Source organism: Synchiropus splendidus, chromosome 4, assembly GCF_027744825.2.
Source record: "Synchiropus splendidus isolate RoL2022-P1 chromosome 4, RoL_Sspl_1.0, whole genome shotgun sequence".
Taxonomy (NCBI): Eukaryota; Metazoa; Chordata; class Actinopteri; order Syngnathiformes; family Callionymidae; genus Synchiropus; species Synchiropus splendidus.
Genome location: NC_071337.1, coordinates 10923999 through 10946023, shown reverse-complemented (window position 1 = coordinate 10946023; position 22025 = coordinate 10923999). Strand labels below are relative to the sequence as shown.

The 22025-nt window shown below is 40.7% G+C and overlaps 1 protein-coding gene across 4 annotated transcripts; it reads left to right on the top strand.

Moving 5' to 3' along the window:
* Positions 1–14766: 14766 nt before the first annotated feature.
* On the top strand, positions 14767–20887 carry LOC128757835 (transmembrane protein 196). 4 transcript variants are annotated; one of them, XM_053863412.1, is made up of 5 exons: positions 14767–14913; positions 15732–15788; positions 19144–19279; positions 19383–19501; positions 20433–20887. In XM_053863412.1, the coding sequence occupies exons 1-5, from the start codon at positions 14767–14769 to the stop codon at positions 20502–20504; spliced, it is 531 nt and encodes a 176-aa protein (XP_053719387.1). In that variant the 3' UTR covers positions 20505–20887. The 4 variants fall into 4 exon arrangements, with proteins under 4 accessions (XP_053719387.1, XP_053719385.1, XP_053719386.1 ...); XM_053863410.1 differs by having other exon boundaries at positions 14767–14931; XM_053863411.1 differs by having other exon boundaries at positions 14767–14931; positions 19383–19519; positions 20436–20887.
* The last annotated feature ends 1138 nt before the right edge of the window (positions 20888–22025 follow it).

Here is a 22025-nt window from a genome sequence, read left to right as displayed (position 1 = left end):
CAAATACATTCACTGGAGCTCATGCTCATACAATCGCACCTGAATGGGATCGAATAGTGAGTTATTTTACTATGGGCAATTTCATGCTTCAGGTTTTGAACCTGAAGAATTTTGTTATAATAATACAGGTGTATTTTTGTGTCTATTAAGACCAGGTTTCAAGTCTAGTGGTCCAGCGCTTGCAGCACCATGAGCTGGTGCTGTAGGCGAAGGTGCAGAAGAATTTGGGCTCTATTGTGCCCTGATTCTGATCACATGCAACCACCAGCTGCTGTGCTGAGTGGAGCCTTTCAACACGACCAAACAAAAGACACTACAGTGAACCGTCGTGATCGGATGCTTGTCGCTTCATTGTGACCGTCCAGTGAGAAAAAGTGCCATGTTTTACTTGGCGTGGCTCCAGAGTTGTGATTGAGCCAAGCTAATGCGGAGCTTGCCCGACACACACTCTCTGTGTGAACCCGAGTGTTGTTCTGTGGCCTGGACCAGCGCCAGCCTCTTTTCATTCATACACATAATTTGTCAAATGGGAGTGGAGGCTTGTGAGTTGGGGGAGCTGGAACACCTCCCCACCCATGCTCCTTTCGCAGTCTCTCTCAATTATGGTAATGATCCAAACACACACCAAACTGTTTTCTAAGTGTGTGTGAAACCTTTTTGCAATCCAAATTCCGAGCCCCTCCTCTGGGGGTCTTTCCTCTCATAGCTGAAGTGGCAGACACGCTCTGGTGATAAAAATATGGATCTGTTTTGGATCAGAACGACCTTGATAATGGACTCCTGTGTAAACACTCCCATGGCCTCCTCAAGTGGGCGAGTGGATGGCAGTCTACGACTTTGTAAAGATGACACAAAACACTCTCTGTTCCAGCAGGCATCCCCCAACTTTGTGACCTGCCACATCCCCCCATCTCTCTATTCTCTCCCTCTGTTTGTGTTAGCAGTCCACTGGGCTTTTCATCACGCTGGTCTGCTCTCATCAGTCTTTCAAAAAACACACACGCACAATTTATATCTGGTGCAACACTCCCCCTCTGACACCTGCGCATTTTTTGTCCGAGTTCAATTGAAAAGTCCACTCCTCTCACCGGTGCTCCTCTGATGTTTCTCCCACACTCGCCATCTTCTGCTGGTGGGGCGGAGGCCAGAGAAGATCAAACTAGAAGATTGTGGAATTACTTGGATTAAAAGTGATGGGGATGAGTCAGTTTCCAATGCTATGAGCGGCTTGTGGGTCACCTGACTCAGACAATGAGGTCATTGTGACTTTTGCCATTTATGGGTTTTCACTTTTGTCTTGACTTTTCCAACAGTTGACGTTACTGTTGCCCCTTGTTTGGTTTGAAGTTTCATTATTGGATGCTTTATTTCCTCAGCTAGTGTGTTAGCAGTTAGCATTCTCAGTTGTTTTATTTCATGCTAGTAACACTGTTTTCACAGACCATGGTTGAATTTGTAACTTATCCATCCGGTCTCCCACCGTTTCAGTTCAGTAAAACCCAGTGATGTCACACTGACTCATGTACGCTAATGAATGTTAAAAAAAAGTGTCTTTAAACTCTCCTAAACTGGAAAAAAACATGCCAAAGAAGGTAAATTCGGAACTGCATGCCATTCAGTGCAAGTCAGACAAAGCTGACAATGAGGTTTTCCTGAGTTATGATCTGTGGTACTTTGTAGAAGATGAAATGTAATGTAAATGTTTACTGCTGAAAATGGTTGAGCTTGCATTTTAATTTGACATTTTTGAAAAAGCTACAATGTGTTTACTACACTTAAATCCTGTTAATATGGCCGTTGATAAAGGGAATTGTCATGTCTTCTCCGATATTAGAGTGAATTCCATGTTTATTGAGGGACACAGTTTAGCGTGTTTTGGATTTTAAACAGATGTGTGCACGACACACATGGCCATGGTGTTGAATGGGTTTCATCAACCTGGATAATTGTTACGTGTTTTTAGTAGGACACAGAATTTAATGGAGAGGGAGCGAGGAATTGACAGAAAAAGACTACCAATAAACCAATTGTTTCCTTTAATAATGCTGCTATTGCTGATGCAGAAGTGAAATGTCTGCAGTTTTCACACAGTCGCTGTGTTTCATCAGAATGTCTCCACTGTGACAATCTGTTGAAAAACGATATCGAGAAGTACTTTAACCACATCCCACTTTAAAGGTTAAACCGACTTATTTTAATCGTAATCGTAAAATATTTTTAAGGAACTTGTTTAGTTTGATTTAACACAATAAAGGGCGTCACAATGGCTGTATAAAGGGACTAAGGTTTTAACAACGTATTGTTTTTTAATTATGTTGAGTTTGGCAGTTGTTAACAATAACCATTGATAGCTAAAAATATTGTGTGTTTTTCTTATATTAGCGATATTTCCACCAGCTCTCTTGCTACCGATGCTGCTCCTGTCACAGCTTTGGATGCCCTCCAAAATTCCCAAATGATGTGATCACGTCACCGCTGTAAAATATTTATAGTTCCATGATGTTGAGCAATTTTTTTGTACGTCACCCAACGTTGACAAGCTGGTTAATCTTTTAACGCTCTCTTCTCTTTTCTAATGCACTGCTTACATGTTACTTAGTTGAGAGGAAAACCATCACAACTGCCATAACATCCCTACAAGCTACATTGTCTAAGCATTATTTTTCCTTACACTACAAGTCGCATAATGCCCTCCGCATGAATAAAACATTAAAATCTAAACATTGTACTTTTTCTTTCTTTTTCTTCACCACAATGAAAACCATCCTTTGCACTCAAATTTTATGAAGAGTAAAATGACTCTCAAACTTCCAAATCCAGTCGCTTAAATGGCCAGTGTTTACTCCTAAGTGAGCATTTTCTGATCTGTCCACTGTGAGAAATTCAAAGTCCTAAAGCCACTGTAGAAGTCTAGCTCAGACAGGAACCAGGGTGGCCCGTTAGGGGACCCCAAAATGTATGACAACTACCCCATTATGTTGCTGTAAATGATGGATTAAACTAAATGTAATTTTTCAATTTGTTCATTTTTTTCTGCTGCCTGTATCATTATGAGAGTGTGGGAGTGCGTGCCGTGCACTGCCAGCACATCATATGACACATGACGGACGCCCACGCACACCTGTTAATAAGTTCCTCCTTTTAACCTGGCATGTTTGGAATAACTGGCAACTGACATCTTTGCTTTGATCTGCTGAAAATCTTGCAGAGCTCCTTGTAAAGGATGCTGCAGCTACTGACAACATCATGGGGAGGTGTATAAATCTGTGTACTTGGACAGGCTACAAAGACTTTTTTAGTTTGCATGTACAGCAAACACATTTCTTATGTTATACGATTTCCCACCAGAGAGTACATCCAAAGATGAAGGGGTAATGTGATGCTTGGTACCGCATTCACCACATGACGTCTGAGATGCGTTGAACAACAAAATCCCCAACTTCCTTATTATATTTGATATTTCTTTCAGTTCCAGTGAACAGCTAAATAAGCACTAGTCGCAGGAGTTTTCCTGATGACTCGCTACACTTCCCCTTTCAGTCTCGTCACCACTACAAAGAGGCCCGTCACGTCAAAACAGGACGACTTCCGAGATGAGTTGTAACTAGTGCGGAGCCAATCTGTAGGATCACAGGAATTTCCTCTGTGGTTTCTAAGGTTGGAATGTTAAATTTCCAAAAACGTCGTACTGCTCCCCTCCTGAATGTAACCGAGGAAACCCCGTGGTTCGCTCAATGTCAGCGCTCACCGTCGATGGGGCTTGTGGGCGAAGACCAACACACGAAAACAGGCAGACACCTACATTTTAGTAAACCACTAGCATGACTGTCAGCACATCATAGTTGATCCAAGACCACAGTGACCCGGTTTGTCTGTCTTTGGATGGTACAAACAGTTGACACGGTCAGAAGATCCTCTGCCAAGACGGTGTGTCGCGTCACAATGAAGCAACAACACAAAAACAGAGCCAGTGGTCAGTTATCACCAGACTGAAACTGGTATGGCTCTTAAAATGTTCCCACAGTCTGAGTCTATTCCATTTTCATAGTCAACTCCCACACGCTTCGCATCTAAGATCAAGATTGGCTTAGAAGTTGAATTAAATAATAATAATAATTTAAATGAATAAATAATTTAGATTTTAACATTACATAATTGGTTGATCAATAACACTCAATTGGAAAATAGAAATGAAATAGAAATCAAATAGAATTTGTGTTAAATTTATTCCAAGTGCAATTACCTCCATCAGACAGGAGGTGGCAGTGGAGTTATGGACCTATGAGCACTTTCAGTAGAATGAAGAAGGAAACCATACAACCATTGGCAAATCCTCATTTTTTCATCATAGTCTCATGCCATTTGATTTATTTCCGTGATTGTAGATTGTATTTTCTTAAGTCAGGACTGAGCTGTTTCTTTTTTTTTTTTAATCAGAGCCAGTCACAGCAAAAGTGAAATTGAATGGGGGAAATCTTTACAATGCCCAAACTAACCAATGGATCAGCCCCCAAAATCTGTTTTGACATCATCCTCCCCTGGACCTATCAGGTACTTTGACATGTCTCCTTGTGGCCCCCAAGCCTCAGTTTGCCAACTTCAAGTGTTTATATCCGGCATGAAGGAAAAGATGAGACGGCTTCTAGGGAAGTATAAATCCAGCGCAGAATGCCTGAGTCACAATTTTTTTTTGTTTTGTTTTTGTCTACTCTGAAAGTGAAACCTCCCGGGGAGGTTGGCATTCACTTCTTTTCATGGCTCCCATTTCGTCTCAACAGGATGCCTTGGAGAGTCCCTGACTTTCTCCCTCACATCCTGGGTGCCAGCTGCTCAGCGCTCTGACTGTATCAAGGCCAGAGCCGTTGTCGGCTCAGAGCCAGGCTCACCAGGGGACTGAGAGAAAGGAAGCAGGCAAACTAAGTTCACTCTCCAGGTCCGTCAGCCACGATGTTTATGTCGGTGAAACGACACAATCGTGGATGCTGTGTGGCAGCAGGGTGGAGACTTAAGAATGCACCACCCAGGTCATATTTCCCTGACCTGACCGGATTGAGAATAGGAGGAGTTTATCTGCTGCTATCTGTTTGAAAACAGCTGTCCTGATTCAGTTGTTGCCATAAGGTGAGTCATTGCTGCGAATGTTTTCAAGCAAAGATGGTGCTGGATAGATGAAGGTCGAATGACAAAGCTGCTTTCAAGATAAAAAACCAAAACTGAAAGTCGTTGAACAAAGCCTGATGGAAAGAATACAGAGTTCCTTTTAGCTATTTCCCTCCCTCCCTGCTCAGCAATCATTAACTGATAAAAAAGAGGTGAAATGACTTGAAGGTCAGCCATTTGAAACAGTGTGGATGAAGATAAGCGGGAATTCATTGATTGTTTTTGTGCCAAAAGAATTTTCTCTCTGTTTGTGAATCAGAAAGGAACCATGTCCGTTGCTGGACTGAAATGAGCCATAAAGCCACAAAGTTCAGAGGATTGTGAGAAACTGAACAGGTTAATAAGGTATAATATTTTTAAATTCATAGTTTATGTGATATGAACATGACAATAAAAAGAAATGAAGTAGTGAATTAAGTATTCTGCACTTAAATCCAGCTTTATTGTCAATATATCATGCATCAAATTTGTACAATTATGAACGTACTGTGATAAAAAAAAAGACAAAATTAGATGACTGTTTGGTGGTGTTCTGGATTACCATCTGGACCCACAAATCTTTGGAGGGACTGGTCCTACAACTGAGGCGAGAGTTGCAGTGCAAGCTTCATTAATTTTCTTCTTTGTTGACCGTGAGATCCGGAACACTAGCGCCACCTGCTGCCCAAATCAACTCCCTCTAATCTGAGAATGAATGATGGTCTATCCAAATATATTGAGAATCTTTTTTTCTGTCAGTTTTTCTTCACTTATTTCCTTTGAAGAGTGACAGGTTCTGAGGATCTGAGCTGGATGGATGAGACCCCAGACTGGTCACCAGTCCACTGCAGGCACGTGGAGATAGACAACCAGTCAAACACACAGCTATAGGAAGTTCCTTCCCAGGAAAGGTTTAGAAGGAAGAGCAAGTGAACAGGTGCCAGAAGCAAGATCTTGCTTTCTGGTCCAGGGATGCTGTTGGTCAACGATGTTGGAAATGCTTTTGTTTGTGATGCGTTATCTACATGTTTATTTGTACGTCCATGAGCTCAGTGGTAGACTATGTGTTGTGGCATGCTAATGCTGGTGATATTTTAAGCTCACAGCGAAGGGTTAGGGTTAGTTGATGCTAAGCCAATCGCTAAGCTAATGCTAATTGCTATGCCAATGCTTTTCTATTGCTAAGATGAGCCAATTGCTAAGTAGATATAGTAACATTTGAGCTAAGTTTGAACTTGAATTGTTTCCTTTGTTGTGAACTTTTACGAAGTTCTGAGAATAACCTAACCGACAAGTTTCCCTTGTTCCGAGTGACAACAATGTTACGCTTGTGTAGTAGAACAGTCATAAAGAGAACGTAAAGCAGTGATCAGTCGGTCACAGACGTTTTTATTGCGTGGTTTTGGTGGGAAGTGGCCCAGCAATGCTGCACAGTCATAGCAGGGGTATTCTGTGAACAATGGGAGTTTGATATCACTTGCTTTCCTCCTGTGGAAACTGCAGCCTCAGAGTTGCATCACATCAGCCAGTGTGCAACTCTGCGTGAGTGTGATTAAATTTGTCCAAGTGAGACGGCGAGTTTGTCTTTCTCCCACTCCCCCGTGCGTCACTCTTGTCAGCAAAGCAAGACGCCGCTTCCTCCGCCGCGTCTCTCATCCCTCCGTCCAGCCGCTGGCGATGAGAAAGATTCCATTTAAATTATTGCCTGCAAGTATTTGCAGCTCTCGGAGTCTTTGATGTCGGAGGAGTCGCTTCATGTCAGCCGGTCAAGAACCCTCCTTCTTTTCTAAACATGACTGGACTTTGGAGCGTCTTCCATTAGAGAGAAGGGGTTTTCCTTGCTCTGTCAACAACTCACTGTGTCATCCATTGTCCGCCTGTGTTGATCTGGGATCAGCCAGGAGAAGCAGAGAATGTAAACAGGCAGTCAACCAGAAGACACACACGTTTTCATCTTCACTCACTCTCTCATCTCACTCCAGCACACGCTGCTGTCCTCTCTATCTGTGAACACAACCGACTTTTCTATGCCGAAGATCCACTATTTATCTTCACCCACAGATCTCTCGATCATCATTCTCCATCCATTCTGCTCCCATGATTTTTTACCTTTTAAGCATGCTTGTATCTGTCCAGGATCTGTTCATGATCAGGATTTGAACCATCTGCACCCAACCCCTGGTCCTTTATTAAAACCTTTTGCTCTCTGTTCTGTTACTTGACCGGCCATCTCTCAACATGTTCTCTTGTTTGCTTGCTTTCCTGTTTGTTCTCTCTCTCCCCTGCATCCTTCTTCCTTTCTAAAATACGTCCCTGCTCAAATACAAGACCCTTTTTCTTCCGTCCTTCCTTCTCTTTCTCTGCTTTTTTTTAGCCTCACTTCCTTCTGTGCTACTAAAAATAATGCATGCCTGCCACTTCATTACACTTCTCCTCGTGTTGTTCACTTGTTCCTGCTTTCTCTTTTCCTCCCTTACTCACAGCTTCACGTCCACAACTGACTGCTTACGTTTCACTTCTTCCACACTTGCTTACTTCAACCATAAATGGTTGCGTTTGCCTTCATTTACTTTTTTAAATTTTCCCTTCTTTCTGTCTTGGTTGCAATTTCGCTTACTTATATTTTAATACCAGAGTGTCATTATTAGGTTAAAAAAAGTGGGGTTAAAGAAAAATTAATCGATGTAGAAATATGTATGTGTACTTCTAAATCGACATAAATACACAATTTCTTTGGCAATAACTAGAGAAATAAACACTAATTTAAAAACAAGAAAACTTAAATGACTTATTACTTTATTCTTTGTTGACGGTCCTCTCCGTTTTCTCCCTCCTTTCCCACTTCCAATCTGCCTTCCTTCATTACCCACGCCTTTTTATCCTGTTTAATCGTCCCTTCATCCAATTAATAATTGATCATAAACGTAATAGCGTTGTATTTCGCCACTATGTTGTTTATGTTTCCGCGTCCATCAGCGTTGCTGCAGTCTGGCAGTGCCCCCTAGTGGACAAACGTCATTGACACAGTCTCTATGAAACTGTTTTCTTACTCTTTTACTTTTCGCACTTATCTCTTCATTCGTCTAAGAAGTGTAAAGCAACACCTCCCAACAGGATGTTTGGATGTGCCGATCCAATTTCACAGCCACTGAAGGAAACTGAGGCCTCTGACTCTGCACTGGCACACTTGCACATGTGTGTGTGTAGCCGTGCGTGTGCGTGTGCGGTCCCTCCTGCAGAGGTGTTTAATAGTTAATAAGAGTCTTGTTTACTCGGTGCCCACACAGCACATGGTGCTCTATCTGCTGCTCCCTCCATCTATAGCTATATTGATCTAGCTTCGTTGAACATATTTGCCCTTTTTTATTGAAAGTTATATATTATTTGTACTTGTTTTTATGCGGCCAAATATCAGCCCCATGAATGTACAAACAAGTTTCCTGGAAAGCCCTGAGACATTGAAGGCAGGAGCGAGGAGATCAACCTGAGAGCGGCCGCACCATTAGGGTCCGTGTTTGAGCACACGTCTGGCTAACAAGCTCATTTTGGTTTGAGTAATGACCTCATAGTGGGATGCTGCGGTGAAATGCACCAAATTGATTTTCTCAACGATGACCATAAATATGCGTTTGCCTTTGTGTATTGTTAGCTCTTCAACCAGGCCAATAGTCATCAATAGATGTGGTTTCTAATGTGGATTACACAAAACTTTGGCTGTGTTTCATTTATTTATTAGTTTTGTTCTCTGTGTTATAATTTTGGGGGAAAAAACTTCAACCCTTGTAGGTGAACTTCTCCTTTCAAATATTCATTTTTGCGTGTACTTTTTGTATTTAAAAAAGGGAAAAACGTACTCTAGATAGTGATAAATCGCCACTACTACAAGTATTTGTTTCCCCCTCGTCCATCTGCTCTGTTAAAAACCCTTAGGCAGCAGGTAAGTCCAGAAACCTACTAATCAGCAGTTTGGCAAAATTTCTGGAAGATTTCCACGTGTGGGAGTTGACTGTGTGTGTGTGGAGTTCAGGTCCTACCTTCAAGGACTCTCACTAGTCTCCTGGCAAACCATCAGCAGCGTTGCAACTGCCACAAGCAGGGAAGGGAAAATCATGCTGGACAGGCAACACCCCAAAAAACTTGACATAAAAAAGACACTTTAACAAGTTCATTCATTATGGATCAACAAATATATAGAAGAAAATGATTTTTTTTTTAATGAAAAAAAAGCCACTAACAGGAAATGTTTGAATGAATGTAATTCTGAAGACTGAGCTCATCTTACTCATATCAATCTGATATATATATATATATATATATATATATATATATATATATGTATGTGTGTGTGTGTGTGTATGTGTGTGTGTGTGTGTGTGTGTGTGTGTGTGTGTGTGTGTGTGTGTGTGTGTGTGTGTGTGTGTGTGTGTGTTTCCCAAATGGCAATTAAATGAATGAAAATATTTAGGATTGGCATTCATTTTCAATATGGACTCATTATTAGATATTGTGTAGTTTAAATAGGATAAAAAAAAAAGTTAAAAAAATGTATAAGAAGAACAACATATATAAGAAGCCTTTTGTTTTGAACAATACACAGAATTGACACCATTGACTCTGACCCTTATGAGGGTCATGATATCATGTGACATTAAACAGCATATTATTATTATTATTTTAAACACATGATCACATGATACATACTGTATGATCTCTGATTAAAAGTTGATTTTTTTCAAGATTTTTTTTTTTTTTTTTTTACCTTTTGTGATCACATGTTTGCGTCTCGCCCCTCGCGGGAGACCTCTGCGTCCCTCACTCCCTTCACTCTCACTAATGAGACACTTTATTCTCAAGCTAATGTTTCTCTTCACACTTCAGCAAATAGAGGAGGTTGTTATCCTTCTCAGCGCTGAGACATCAATTAGACGTATGACCTTTCACCTGTCCGGACCAATGCAGGCTCTTCCCATCCCTTACGTGTTTGGCATCCTGTCAGGAGCAGGTGACAGCTCCGAGGTGGCGCTGAGAGAAGAAGAGGGAGGTAAGTGGTGCTGGAGATAGAAGCAGCGTGGACACGCTGAGAGCTTGGGGATTGATTTGGTTCTCCTCCTCAGAGAGAACACTAAAAAAAAAGAAATCTATTCATTGGTCGTGTTCTTTCGCTTAACTCTTCCCTCCATTCCATTGCTTTCTCCTCTTCCCCCCGATGCTGACAGCGACACTCTTTAAAGATAAAAAAACAAGAGTCAGCCAGATGTTTTCTCAAACCACTCTGAAGTCTTCTGTGGCAGCTGGACAGTTCAATACTGCTCAAGAGGCTGAGGACTGGAGACGTTTGCAAACCAGAAACAGAAGTGAATGACTGTGTGAGCTGAGAAACTGGAGGGTCAGACTACTGCGCATCACTAGTCATTATTCTAAGGTCCAATGGCAAAATATTCACGAGTGAAATAAAAAACTTGAACTCATGTCTTTTTCATTCCCAGTCATAAGGATCTCACTGGCCTCTGCTAAATGGCTCATTAATAGACAAGTTATGAAGCCCAAGACCCAGGAAAAGCACGGCCTGGCTACTAGTCAGTGTGCAACTACTTTACCACTAGTTATAATATTTTAACTCAGACACTGGGTTTTAGGACTTAAAAATTAAAAGTTATTAGTCCTTTTGTGTCTTTTCATGACCTGCAAATAAAGAATAGAATCATGTTTAACATGTAGTTGGTTTGTTGTAAGTTGTTCCTTTTTGAAAAGAAAATTTGTATTTAATTTTTCTTGAATTTTTCATTGCATTGTATTCTTGCCTTTTATACATTGTGGTTTATCATTCTGCATTTTTATGGTTTCAGTTTTTAAATATAATTTTGGTGCCATTTTCATTTGTAATTGTGTAGAGTTTGCACATTTATTTTTTGGTGTTGGTGAAACCCTTAGTTGAGCACTTGAGCCTTTAAAACAAAATCTTCTCATTTTACCATTCATTTCATGTATGATATTGAACATCTTAAAATGAATTGTACATATTAAAAGGAAAAAGCGTGTATAATATCTGCATGCATTTTAAATTTTCTTAATTTTAATTTAAAAAACCAACAATATTTTATTCAAATTTTAAGTGTTATGTTGGGTTGTCATATGTATATGTACGTATAGCAATATTTTCATTTGGGCCCATCTCTTCATCACTTCTTCATCTTTCCCAATGGTAATGAATGAAAAAATGAGAAACCAAAAAGTCAACAACAAATATGACAGGGAAACTATAACAATGGAATAATACAGTGCAGTACATCATTTTGTCCGATCACTTAATGTGTTTTCAAGTTCTCCATTCCTCTGCAGCGTCAGTTCCCTGTGTATTTGGGCTTGACGGCCCCTCAGCACAGGAGCAGCGCGCACACAGTTGGCCCTCAATATCTCTGTCATTTCACACTGCCCTCATTACTGAGCTGCTGCCGCATATCTGCTGGTGATTCACCGCCTCTCCATGTAGATGGTGACTGAGGAGCACGTAATAGGCCTCTGGGGTGGGATGGGATGGGGAGGGGGTCATCGTTCCAGGCTTCTCTAGCTCACACTCCTCTTTATCCACTTAGCATTATGGAAGTTCTACAGCTCCTGCTGCCCTGGGCTGTGTGGAAGCAGAGAAAGGCTGCCAGCATTTCAATATTTCCCTTTTTCATTGTCTTATTTTGAAAAAAAGTCTTAGTCTGGAATGCTGAGAATATTTTTTTCCTCTTTTGGGTAACAAGTACATACATTGTTGTGGATAGGAGGCACAATTGGACATAGGGAGTAAAACTTGTCTTTAGGAATAGGGTTGTAGGAACATGTTCGGTCAAGAGCGATAGCAGTTAAACCCTCACTGCAAGAGCAGGATAAAAACAGTAGCCTGCCCCTGGATCTACGTCCTGTTTGATCCATTCTGTCATCCTCCAATATGAAGGCAAAGTGTAGCTGATATTTCCACTAGATTCTTCAGCCACTTTTATCCTTTTTGTTATGCAAAAGGAGGTTATATTTTCAGCTCACGACTCTAAATTTGAAATATCAAAGCATTGTCTTTCTTTACGTCATACAAATGTTGACTAGGATTTTTTTTAAACTGTCATCAAAAATCTTTGGAAGAAAGAAGACGACACTCCAAGAACACGGCAGACAGAAATGGGAATTCTGACCGTAATTGGCATAAACCCTTTGGAAGCGACTCCCAAATCAGCACTTGGAGTGTGACGGCTCCACAGATGTGAGGAGCCGTTATTGTCACTGAGATCATTACAGGGGAGTCAGTTCTTGACACTAAGCACTTTTATTTTTATCTCACTGCAGACGACAGCAGCACACCAGAAGTGCTCCGCTGCAACTGAGTTGAAACTTGTGCTTGTATTATGATATTCTGAGACACCAAGACTCACAACATCCAACTGTGAGAAGTGAAATACAGCCATTGCTCAGGTCCCAGGTCAGTTTTGGATTATGGGAGGAAAACAGAGCTCCCAGAGGAAACCCTTGCAGGAACAGAGAGAACAGTGGCTGCAGCACAAACCACTGAACACTGTGCAAAAAAAAAAAACCCAACCAAAAGAGTGGCTGATTTAGGAGGACATAGCATCACATATACATTTATTTACTTCAATTTACTGTACTATGAATGTCCACTTGTGAAGTACACCTAAGCTGAGGTGCAGAACTCGCAGCCCTTTTTAAAGCCTCAGTTTAAGTCTGTGAGGATGTGTATATCCTCCTGTAGCATCCTGCTGTAACAACAAACTTCCTCAGGAATCGTTGCTTACTCCAACATCGGCCGATGATTGTGGATCCTGTTAAAGCCCATTTTTGTTCTTTCACAGTTGAGAGTCAATTGTTGATTGATTGTTTAGAACACTTAAAATCCACCGAGAAAGTGTGAGGTGATGCTCTGTGAGTATACAGCCAGGATGTTGCAGGATCTCGTAGCACATGAAGTCTTGTAACCTTGCAAATGCTGGCAGAGGTCAGGATGCTTCAGGGAGATAGGAGTCACCTGTTCTCTCACTTTTCTATATCAAAAATGTTATTTTCCAATGTGAGCTCCATTTCCTTCCTGCCCGCTCAATTCCAGGTGTCAGGTGTCTTCCTCAGTATCTTGTCCTGGCATCGAACAATTCCCTGATTGTGCCCTGCTGCAACTCCAGATTCCGGTACTGCCAAGTCGGCATTACTACCCTAGATGTTGTTGGTCGACGTTTTCCCATTGATTGATTTATTTCAATTTGATACATAATTTATTTTCATAGCTCAAATGTCTGCATTTGAAGATTTTCTTTTTTAATGTTAAAAGTGTTGTATTTTTTATTTTATTTTATTTTGAGGGACAAGAAGCGTTCACAAATATTTTAACTGGTGAAAGGTGTGATTTTCTTATAGTATATAATTTAATAAATGTTGGAATGAATGTGAAACACATAAAATGGCGATGAAAACAAAGGAAAAGTCCTGCATTGAAAGACTGCAGAAGAAATGTATCGGTAAAAGAAGACGGTAAAATTGACTGATCGCTGTTAAACAAAACAAAGAACAACAAAAAATGAATACAAATAAACACCAATGACACAAAATAACATAAAATATAAAACTATTGAACACCCACCCCATTGCTTGCCCCATTGCACCCCAGTCTTTACCAAGTAACAAGGTGTACCAAAAAACATCAAACCATGCATATGTACACTTCCAAGTCTGAGTCTTTCACATAACATATGAAAGGATCACAATTTTTTTCAAAGGAATTTTTCCCCTCTTAGTGTATATGTAATTCTTTCTCATGGTAAACAAGAGAGCAACATTTGTATCCACTGGTTTGTTTTTGGTCTTCTCACATTTTTCCACATTACAGCAACACATTTTTTTTGCAACCAAAATACCACTCAAGAAGTATTTTTCTTTTAATGTAGGGTCAACTTTAAATTAGACTGGCAACATTTTTTTCGGTAAAATGGAAAAAAATCATTGGGGTTTCCACTTGTTTATACATGAATAAGTGAATAATAATAATTTTGTTTTATAATTAATACATCGACATTAATTACTTTTCATATTTGACTGCAGAATGCTCAAAATGAAGTTGAATCACTAGACATTTGCGCGAACTTAATGCGACATAAAGTGTTCAAAACAACTTCCTTTCTTCTACTTAACAATTATTCTGTGCTATTTGGATTAATTCGGGATTATTCTCTGCAATGAATGAATCTCTTTAAATCACATCTTGAATTTTTACAGTTACACATGATGAAATTTTGAGTCATTTCTTGCGACGGACGCTGTCATCCGTCACGCACTGAGAAAGGAGGGTCGCGCGCCCTGAGCAGCATCAGCTCTGGTGACGGCGGTGAGTGCGCGCAGAAGCGCGTGCCCGCGCCTCCTCTGTTTACCCAGCAGTGTGAAAGTTGCGTGCGTCGCTCCGCAGCGCACACGAACACTTGTGATGACGGATGAACTCGGAGTACAACGGTCTCAAACCTCCTACCCGCTCCGGTGCTCTCCATCACTTCTCCCGCACTCGGACTAACTTGGTCTCGCCCTCGGCTCTTCTCGCCACCATGGTCCGGTAGAGCCTCCTGCTGGAGCGGGAGCGATGCCCGGGGAAGGATGTGCTCCAGCCGCAAGATCCTGTGGAGCCTGCTCCTGCTGTCGGTGGTGGAGGTGGGCTTGGGTGTGGCCAGCATCGTCCTGGGGGCGGTGGGCATCAGCTGGGTGCGGGGCGAGCACAAGCCGCAGCAAGGCGACGCGTCCCCGGTGTGGAGCGGTCTGTGTGTAGGTCCCAAATCGCTTCTGCTCATTCCGTCCTCTGAGCTTTATGGGAATATGATAAGCTTTTCTCAAAAGTTTCACCAAGAGTTAAATGAGTCATCGGTGCTTTTATTTTGAAAGATACTTTGACTATTCCACTCCTTCCAAGACTCGTTCTCGTGAAAAAAAAAATGATAAGGAAACGTTTTTATTTGTATTTTCTTTTTATTTTGACTATGAATAAGTATGTTTAACCTGATCCCTTTATAAATGCTGTACATTGACGTAATTTTCTTGGCGCTTTTTTGGGTCATTTATATGTGATTATTATTTTTGTGTTAGCTGTTTTCTCAATAGATTGAGGTAGCAATAATGTTTACCTGTAGTCAAATGTAAACATCCACTTATTTTATTTTGTCTTTTATTTATTTTTAATTTAAATTATTATTATTTTTGGTTTGTTTTATTCATTATGCGTCATTCCAAAATCATATAAAAACATATATATCAGTGATTCATAATTGTACATAGATGTGTGACTAAACAGATGTTTATTTCTATTATCCCGGGATGGACTTGTAAACTGTCCAGTGTGTCCCCTACCTCTCACCCTGAGTAGCTGGGATAGGCTTCACCGCTGTTTCCCTTTTAATAGAATGAGTGGAATGTCATGAATTAATATACAGAGACATGGACATTATCTTTCCTTCCTCTTTCTTTCAATATGTGTGTGTGTGTTAAGAACATAACATACAAACGTATACAATATACATGTGACTCAGGATGAATGGATTTTAATACCTCAAACTTGTGCTTCTCCTCAGTTCCTGGTCTGCGGGATGTGCGGGGTGCTGTGTGCTCGAAAGAGGACGGGTCTTATTGTAAGTGCTTATTTATTTATGTAAATTTGTTTCTATTCTTCCCTCCAACATCCATTAAATCTACAGTGCAGAACTTTTGTCTGGCCCCTCGGGCGCTAAGAGTAATTACCAAAATAAAACGGATGATGTTGTCATTGTTTGAGCACTGCGTGAAAGTGTGGAGCCCAAAGTTCATAGCAGGGAGCGGCGTTCCGTGAAAACTTCCCAGCGACTCAGAGCAGAGGGGGCAGTTAACGTCCGCTCTGACACAAGATTTAGACACTTTGCCCGCTGAGAATATGCGGAGGGAGATTTATCCGATGCTGACTCAGCAGTGTCTGGCGCCACAATCAAACCAGATGTTCATTTAAATGCTAAATGATAGCCGAGTGTCTTGTGTCTATTTTCCTTGAGGAGGCTTTGGATCATTATGTAGCAAACGCATTTAAGTTGGTAATAAACATTATGTACAACATTAGCCACGTTACAGCTTATTTGCATGTGATCTGCGTCACGCTTTTTCTCTATTTGCTAGCTTTGCTACTACATTTACTGTGTTCTTTAAATACTTACTCGGCCATGAGTCTCTGTAAATAGCTGGGAATTGCTTTGTCATCCTGTGTTTTAGTTCATTTTAATCTCAAATCTCTCACTGTCATCAGATGATTTTTGGGAGACCAAGAGAAAAGTCTAGGTGTGTGTCATGGGACATCTGCATTACTGGTAATGATCACGCACTAAGTTCAGCACCAGAGCCATTGAAACAGGGCCATTAATGTGCTCAGGAGCTTACTGTAATCTAAGAAAGTTTACTGTATGGTCAGCACCTGTGCCAAGTGAGTCCAGGATGGCGCTTCCTCTCACTTCAGGTCAGTAACTCGGGCATCAGATGTCTCAGCTTTGATTCGTGGCGTGAATTCAGGAAGGGCTGTGAGGGTGTTGTCCGAGGCTGTCACCATCCATCCATCTATCTATCTATCTATCTATGTCTTTCTGTCTGTCTGTCTATCTATCTATCCATCCATCCATCCACCCATCTATCTATCTATCTATCTGTCTGTCTGTCTGTCTGTCTGTCTGCCTGTCTGTCTATCTATCTATCTATCTATCATCTATCTATCTATCTATCTATCTATCTATCTATCTATCTATCTATCTATCTATCTATCTATCTATCTATCTATCTATCTATCTATCTATCTATCTATCTATCTATCATCTATCTATCTATCTATCTATCTATCTATCTATCTATCTATCTATCTATCCACCCACCTACCTATTTATCTATCTATCTATCTAGCCATCTATCTAGCCATCTATCTATCTATCTATCTATCTATCTATCTATCTATCTATCTATCTATCTATCTATCTATCTATCTATCTATCTATCTATCTATCTATCTATCTAGCCATCTATCTAGCCATCTATCTATCTATGCATCTCAGCATCTTTACTGTGTGCACCACCTATGCAGAGCGATGCAGTCCTGAGAGACTGAGTCATGGTTCGTCATAACTTACACAACAATGTAACAACATTATATCTCACCTTACATAACTACATATTGTCCTGATTCATGTAGCGTGGTTACAAATACAAAATAAAATGCGACATGACAAGCGTCTTTGACTCAGCCACATTTATGACATTTGAATTTGCAAAGTTGATCACTGACCACTGGTCCACTACAAGACCACTACAAGTTCAGCCTGGGATGTTTCATGGAAAATGTTATGCAAGGGAACAAGGAGCGTGTGCTGTGAGATGCTCTATTTTAATGGGAACCCTATGAAGATACATAGAGGTGGGAGCAGCATTGGGGTGCTTGTCACCACAGTGGTATTCAAGAGCAGACAAGGCGAGTCGACCAACGCGAGTGCCTAGTGATCATTCTCACTTCAAAGTGACCTTTCTTTCAACGTTTTCTTGGCTTGTTTAACTTGCAGACCACACTTACCAACGATGACACTCGACTTGCAAATGTGATATATGATGTATCCATCATTCACATTTGTTGCGATAAGATGCATTTCTTTATGCCAAAAGTTATGTGAAAACACCACCATGACCAATGGTATTGATTAAGTTTTTTTTAACTAAGTGTTAAATCCAGAATGCAAATTTGATGTCAGCTGTCGCCGTGCATAATGGGACTTGTAGTGTCACATGCATGAATAGGCGGATTTAGATTTTTTAAAATAATGTCTGGAAATCCTGACATTTGCTGCTGTAACGTACATTGTTTCATCCGACGTTGAGTCGTTGTGATAGAACCTGTGGGTCTGACTCATAACATCCACCGGCCTAATGCCAAACTTAATTCATCTCATTCGGATGTTCGCTGAGGTAAACACCGCGCAGCGTGTGTGAACGTGTGACTCCGGGGAAAAGTGGAAAAGACAAGCAGTCACCTCTCTCTGTCACTCTCCTTTCACTCGGGGATCAGTTTGCAGTCTCTGGCTGTCGGCGAGTCTTCATGTTTCTGTCCAACTCTTTGCTGCAGGGAGGGAACTAATGATGGATCAATGTCAGCACGAGCTGCTGTAACGGAGACATCCACCTCTGTCTCGTCCTATCACCCGCCAACTTTTGTCTTCTCCTCACTCTCCTTCCTCCCATCACTCTCATCTATCTCTCCGGCTCCTCAATTTCACCCTTCCGATGGTTTCTCCGCTTCAATCACCTCATCCTTTCTCTGCTCATCTCTGCCCCGTGCCCTCCGTCACTGTCTGCCTGTGGGGTGAAGATTGCATTAGGTCGCTTTGGCTGCGGACTCCTGCCAGTCGCTCTGCTCACTTTGCCGGGTAATGACTGGAAACTGGAGATGCTGTTTTCCGTGCGGTCGGAGGAATCCTTATTGGGGGCACTGAGAAGGAATCTGCACAGCTACACACAATAACATTCAGGTTTAATAAATGTTTGGGGGCCTTCAACTTATTGGGATTTTTAAGATTCAATTGCAGTATTAAAGGTATCCATGGTTCAAGAAACTAAAGATGCAGTCACTAAAGATGCTTTTAATGTGTAACAAATCTCTTGGTTTCCATCTGAAATACCTCGCCTCATCTTACCTCACCTATTTTGACTTCCTAAGCGGAGCCGGTGTTCAGTGGGGACCCGAACCCACCAGCGGCGTGATGCAAGCACATAAACCAGCCACACAACATTTCTGCATGAGACACTTTCCTCTGAGTGAGATCCAATTTTCTAATAGGCAATGAAATTTACTTCGACCCACGTAGATGACTCAGCAGCTGTCAGCCAAAAGAGCAAAATAATAAAGAAAAGTCGTGATAGTATATGAACTGTCTGGCCGCAGCTGATGTGTGGAGCTGTTATCGGCTGAAGCTCTCTTTCCTCTCCTCTCAGATGATCCTGTTTTCAGCATGTTGCATCTGTGGTCTCATCGGTGGGATCCTCAACTTCCAGTTTGTGCGTGCGCTCAGCAAACGCCCGGACTCCATGCACTCCATCCACCTGGCTGCCATGACGCTGGCCTGTCTAGGTATAAACGTACTTTATAATCCACAGCATGAAGAGACCTTGCACTTGTGTTTCCAAAAACCAAACTGTGGCTGAGACTTGCTGCATTATTTCATGCTGTGCAGGTATCTCCTCATGTACCTTATCCACGTGGCTCACCTGTCGCCTTGCGAGCTCCGAACAACAACGGATGTTCCTTGAGAGAGAGCACTCGCTTCATCATTCTCATGAGATGACTGACAAGGTAAAATGCAAAGGACATGCAGACGTCACCTCTGAAACACTAGCGTATAGAACAATCTGACTTTTCTAGCTTGCAACTGAAGACTGTTCTGAGGTACCCTGACTATCACATCTTATATATATGCATTTTAGCCCATGTATTTCTCCAAATTAGCCAAATAAACCCCTCAAATTCCGATTAAAATGGGCAAATTTATACATAAACCATCCATTTTATTTCCAATTTGTCTGCATACAAAGTGAAAAACAAACAATGCTACGGAGAAATTCATGTTAATAAAAAATCAGAAAATATTAGCTACTTATGAGCTACTTACAAAAAACAACAATTGTATGTATTATACAATATATATATATATATATATATATATATATATATATATATATATATATATATATATATATATATATATATATATATATATATATATATATATATATATATATATTTAACAGTTTGCTCTCCAGACAATAGGGAACCTTTGTAAGTGCAGGAGTTCCTGGTCCACTGATCACAGTGATGCACAGGACACGTGGCAGCTAGGATGATAACAACAACAACAAACATGGAGGAATCCCTGAACAAAAGCAAACAAAAGCATCTGCATGTTTTTTGCTACACAATGTCCGGAGTTTCCACTACTCTGAATGTACTTGAAATTCTTATACAATTGAAATTTTTATACAAATATTTTCAAGACCTTAAAAGAGCTTTAGTTTGAATAAGGTGATATAAAAACTTGAATATAGCCACCATCGTGATTTATTGTGCTATTGTCAAACTGATGCAAAATAAACAATATTTTGTTGTTTAAATGTATGTATGGGTCCATCATTTGATTCAGTCATATACCAAATCCATATAATAAAAAAAAAAATAATGAAAAAGTTTTAATCCTGAAATGTCAAATCTGTGTCCATCTACTCAACAGGAGATTTTGGATAACTCCAGCAACGGCATCCCTCAGATCACCTACAATGGCCACAATGCTGCTTCACCATGAAGACTTGATTCCGGCTTCTTCACCAGACACGGCATGCGGTTGTCCTCTCATGTCATAGCATCTATTACTTAAAGCAGATAACAGGGAAAAGACATTGTTCTCCGACTACTTATGCAAATCTGGGGTCACACCCTCCGGATCCCGCCAACCCCCAGAGCTGTCATCTGGGCGGCCGTTCAGGTGCGACCACATCACATCTGACCTTTCAGCTTCCCAGCAGAATGGATTAGCAGATGCCTGACGGCGAGGAGCAGCAGCCATCATGCAAATGATTCACTCCTTCTGGAGAGCTGCTACTGTCTCCGACTCATTGCCTTTAATTCGCCCGCTCTTGTTATGGAATGCGACAATGTAAAATGACCATAGTTTGTTGTATCTGATAATGGATTGATTTGGAATGATAACAACTTGTATGCTTCTATATATGGACACAAATCTGACTTATTTTTATAAATGCTTCTTATGAAAGAGAAATAAAGTCTTACTTAACAGCTGCCTGGGGTGTTTTTAAGTGCCATATCAGCGCTGACATTGGTTTTTAAATTGTGATTGAATCGTGAATTGAATAGACTTTACTCTTGTTTGACTGTTTGGTGCATCACATAGTTGGTTCTATAAAGTAAATGTCTTTTCAGAGTGCAGCCAACATGATCAATAGACACCTGGCTTCAGTAAGTCACATGACACCCCAAAGTAACTGTCAGTTCTTTAGGTCTGTTCTTATTCCTGCTGTAAACTTCACCAGTTACCTCAGCCGCATCAGGTTTAAATGATGTTGCTGAGACACAAATATTTACAAGATAAACAATTGTACTTAAATCATGAAGCTGCTCAATATAGCAGTGTCTCTGTGTGTGTGTGTGTGTGTGTGTGTGTCTGTGTGTGTCTGCCCGCTGAGAGCTCTTGCTGACTACGAAGTCTCATCATTATTTATCACTGAGGAAAAAAAAGGCAATCGCTTCTGGAGCCCTACTGCCAGTGTGTGTGTGTGTGTGTGTAGCATGCTCCCTCGCATGTCTATATATAAGTGTGTGCGCACCGACTGCACTAATTGACACCTCAGGTCACCCTCATGATCTTAATTTGCCATTGCAGATGAGAACAGGACACAGAATCAATGGCAGGTTCCTGCTGAGCAGGTCAGCCTGCACTGAACTTTATCAATCAAAGGGCATGGTTGATGAGTGCTTTTTAAAGTGTCCTCATTGATGACTGTGAGAGACAGTCACAGCTTCTCTACTTTTCTTTCCATTATTATCCTTTTTCTTATTTATTATTATCATGTATATATATATATATATATATATATATATATATATATATATATATATATATATATATATATATATATATATATATATATATATATATATATATATATATGTATTGATATTACTGTTATATCAATACATACACAACTACACAGTAACACAAAATTCTTTACATTTTTATAAAATTTTATAAAAATGTAAGGTAGAAAATACCATGGCCAATTTTTGGCCATGGTATTTTCTACCTCGC

Coding starts and splice junctions, on each gene's coding strand:
- LOC128757835 (XM_053863409.1), top strand. CDS start 14,767: ATGTGCTCCAGCCGCAAGATCCTGTGGAGCCTGCTCCTGCTGTCGGTG. Junction 19,280..19,382: donor CATGACGCTGGCCTGTCTAG/GTATAAACGTAC, acceptor CATGCTGTGCAG/GTATCTCCTCATGTACCTTA. Junction 19,526..20,432: donor AATGCAAAGGACATGCAGAC/GTCACCTCTGAA, acceptor TCTACTCAACAG/GAGATTTTGGATAACTCCAG.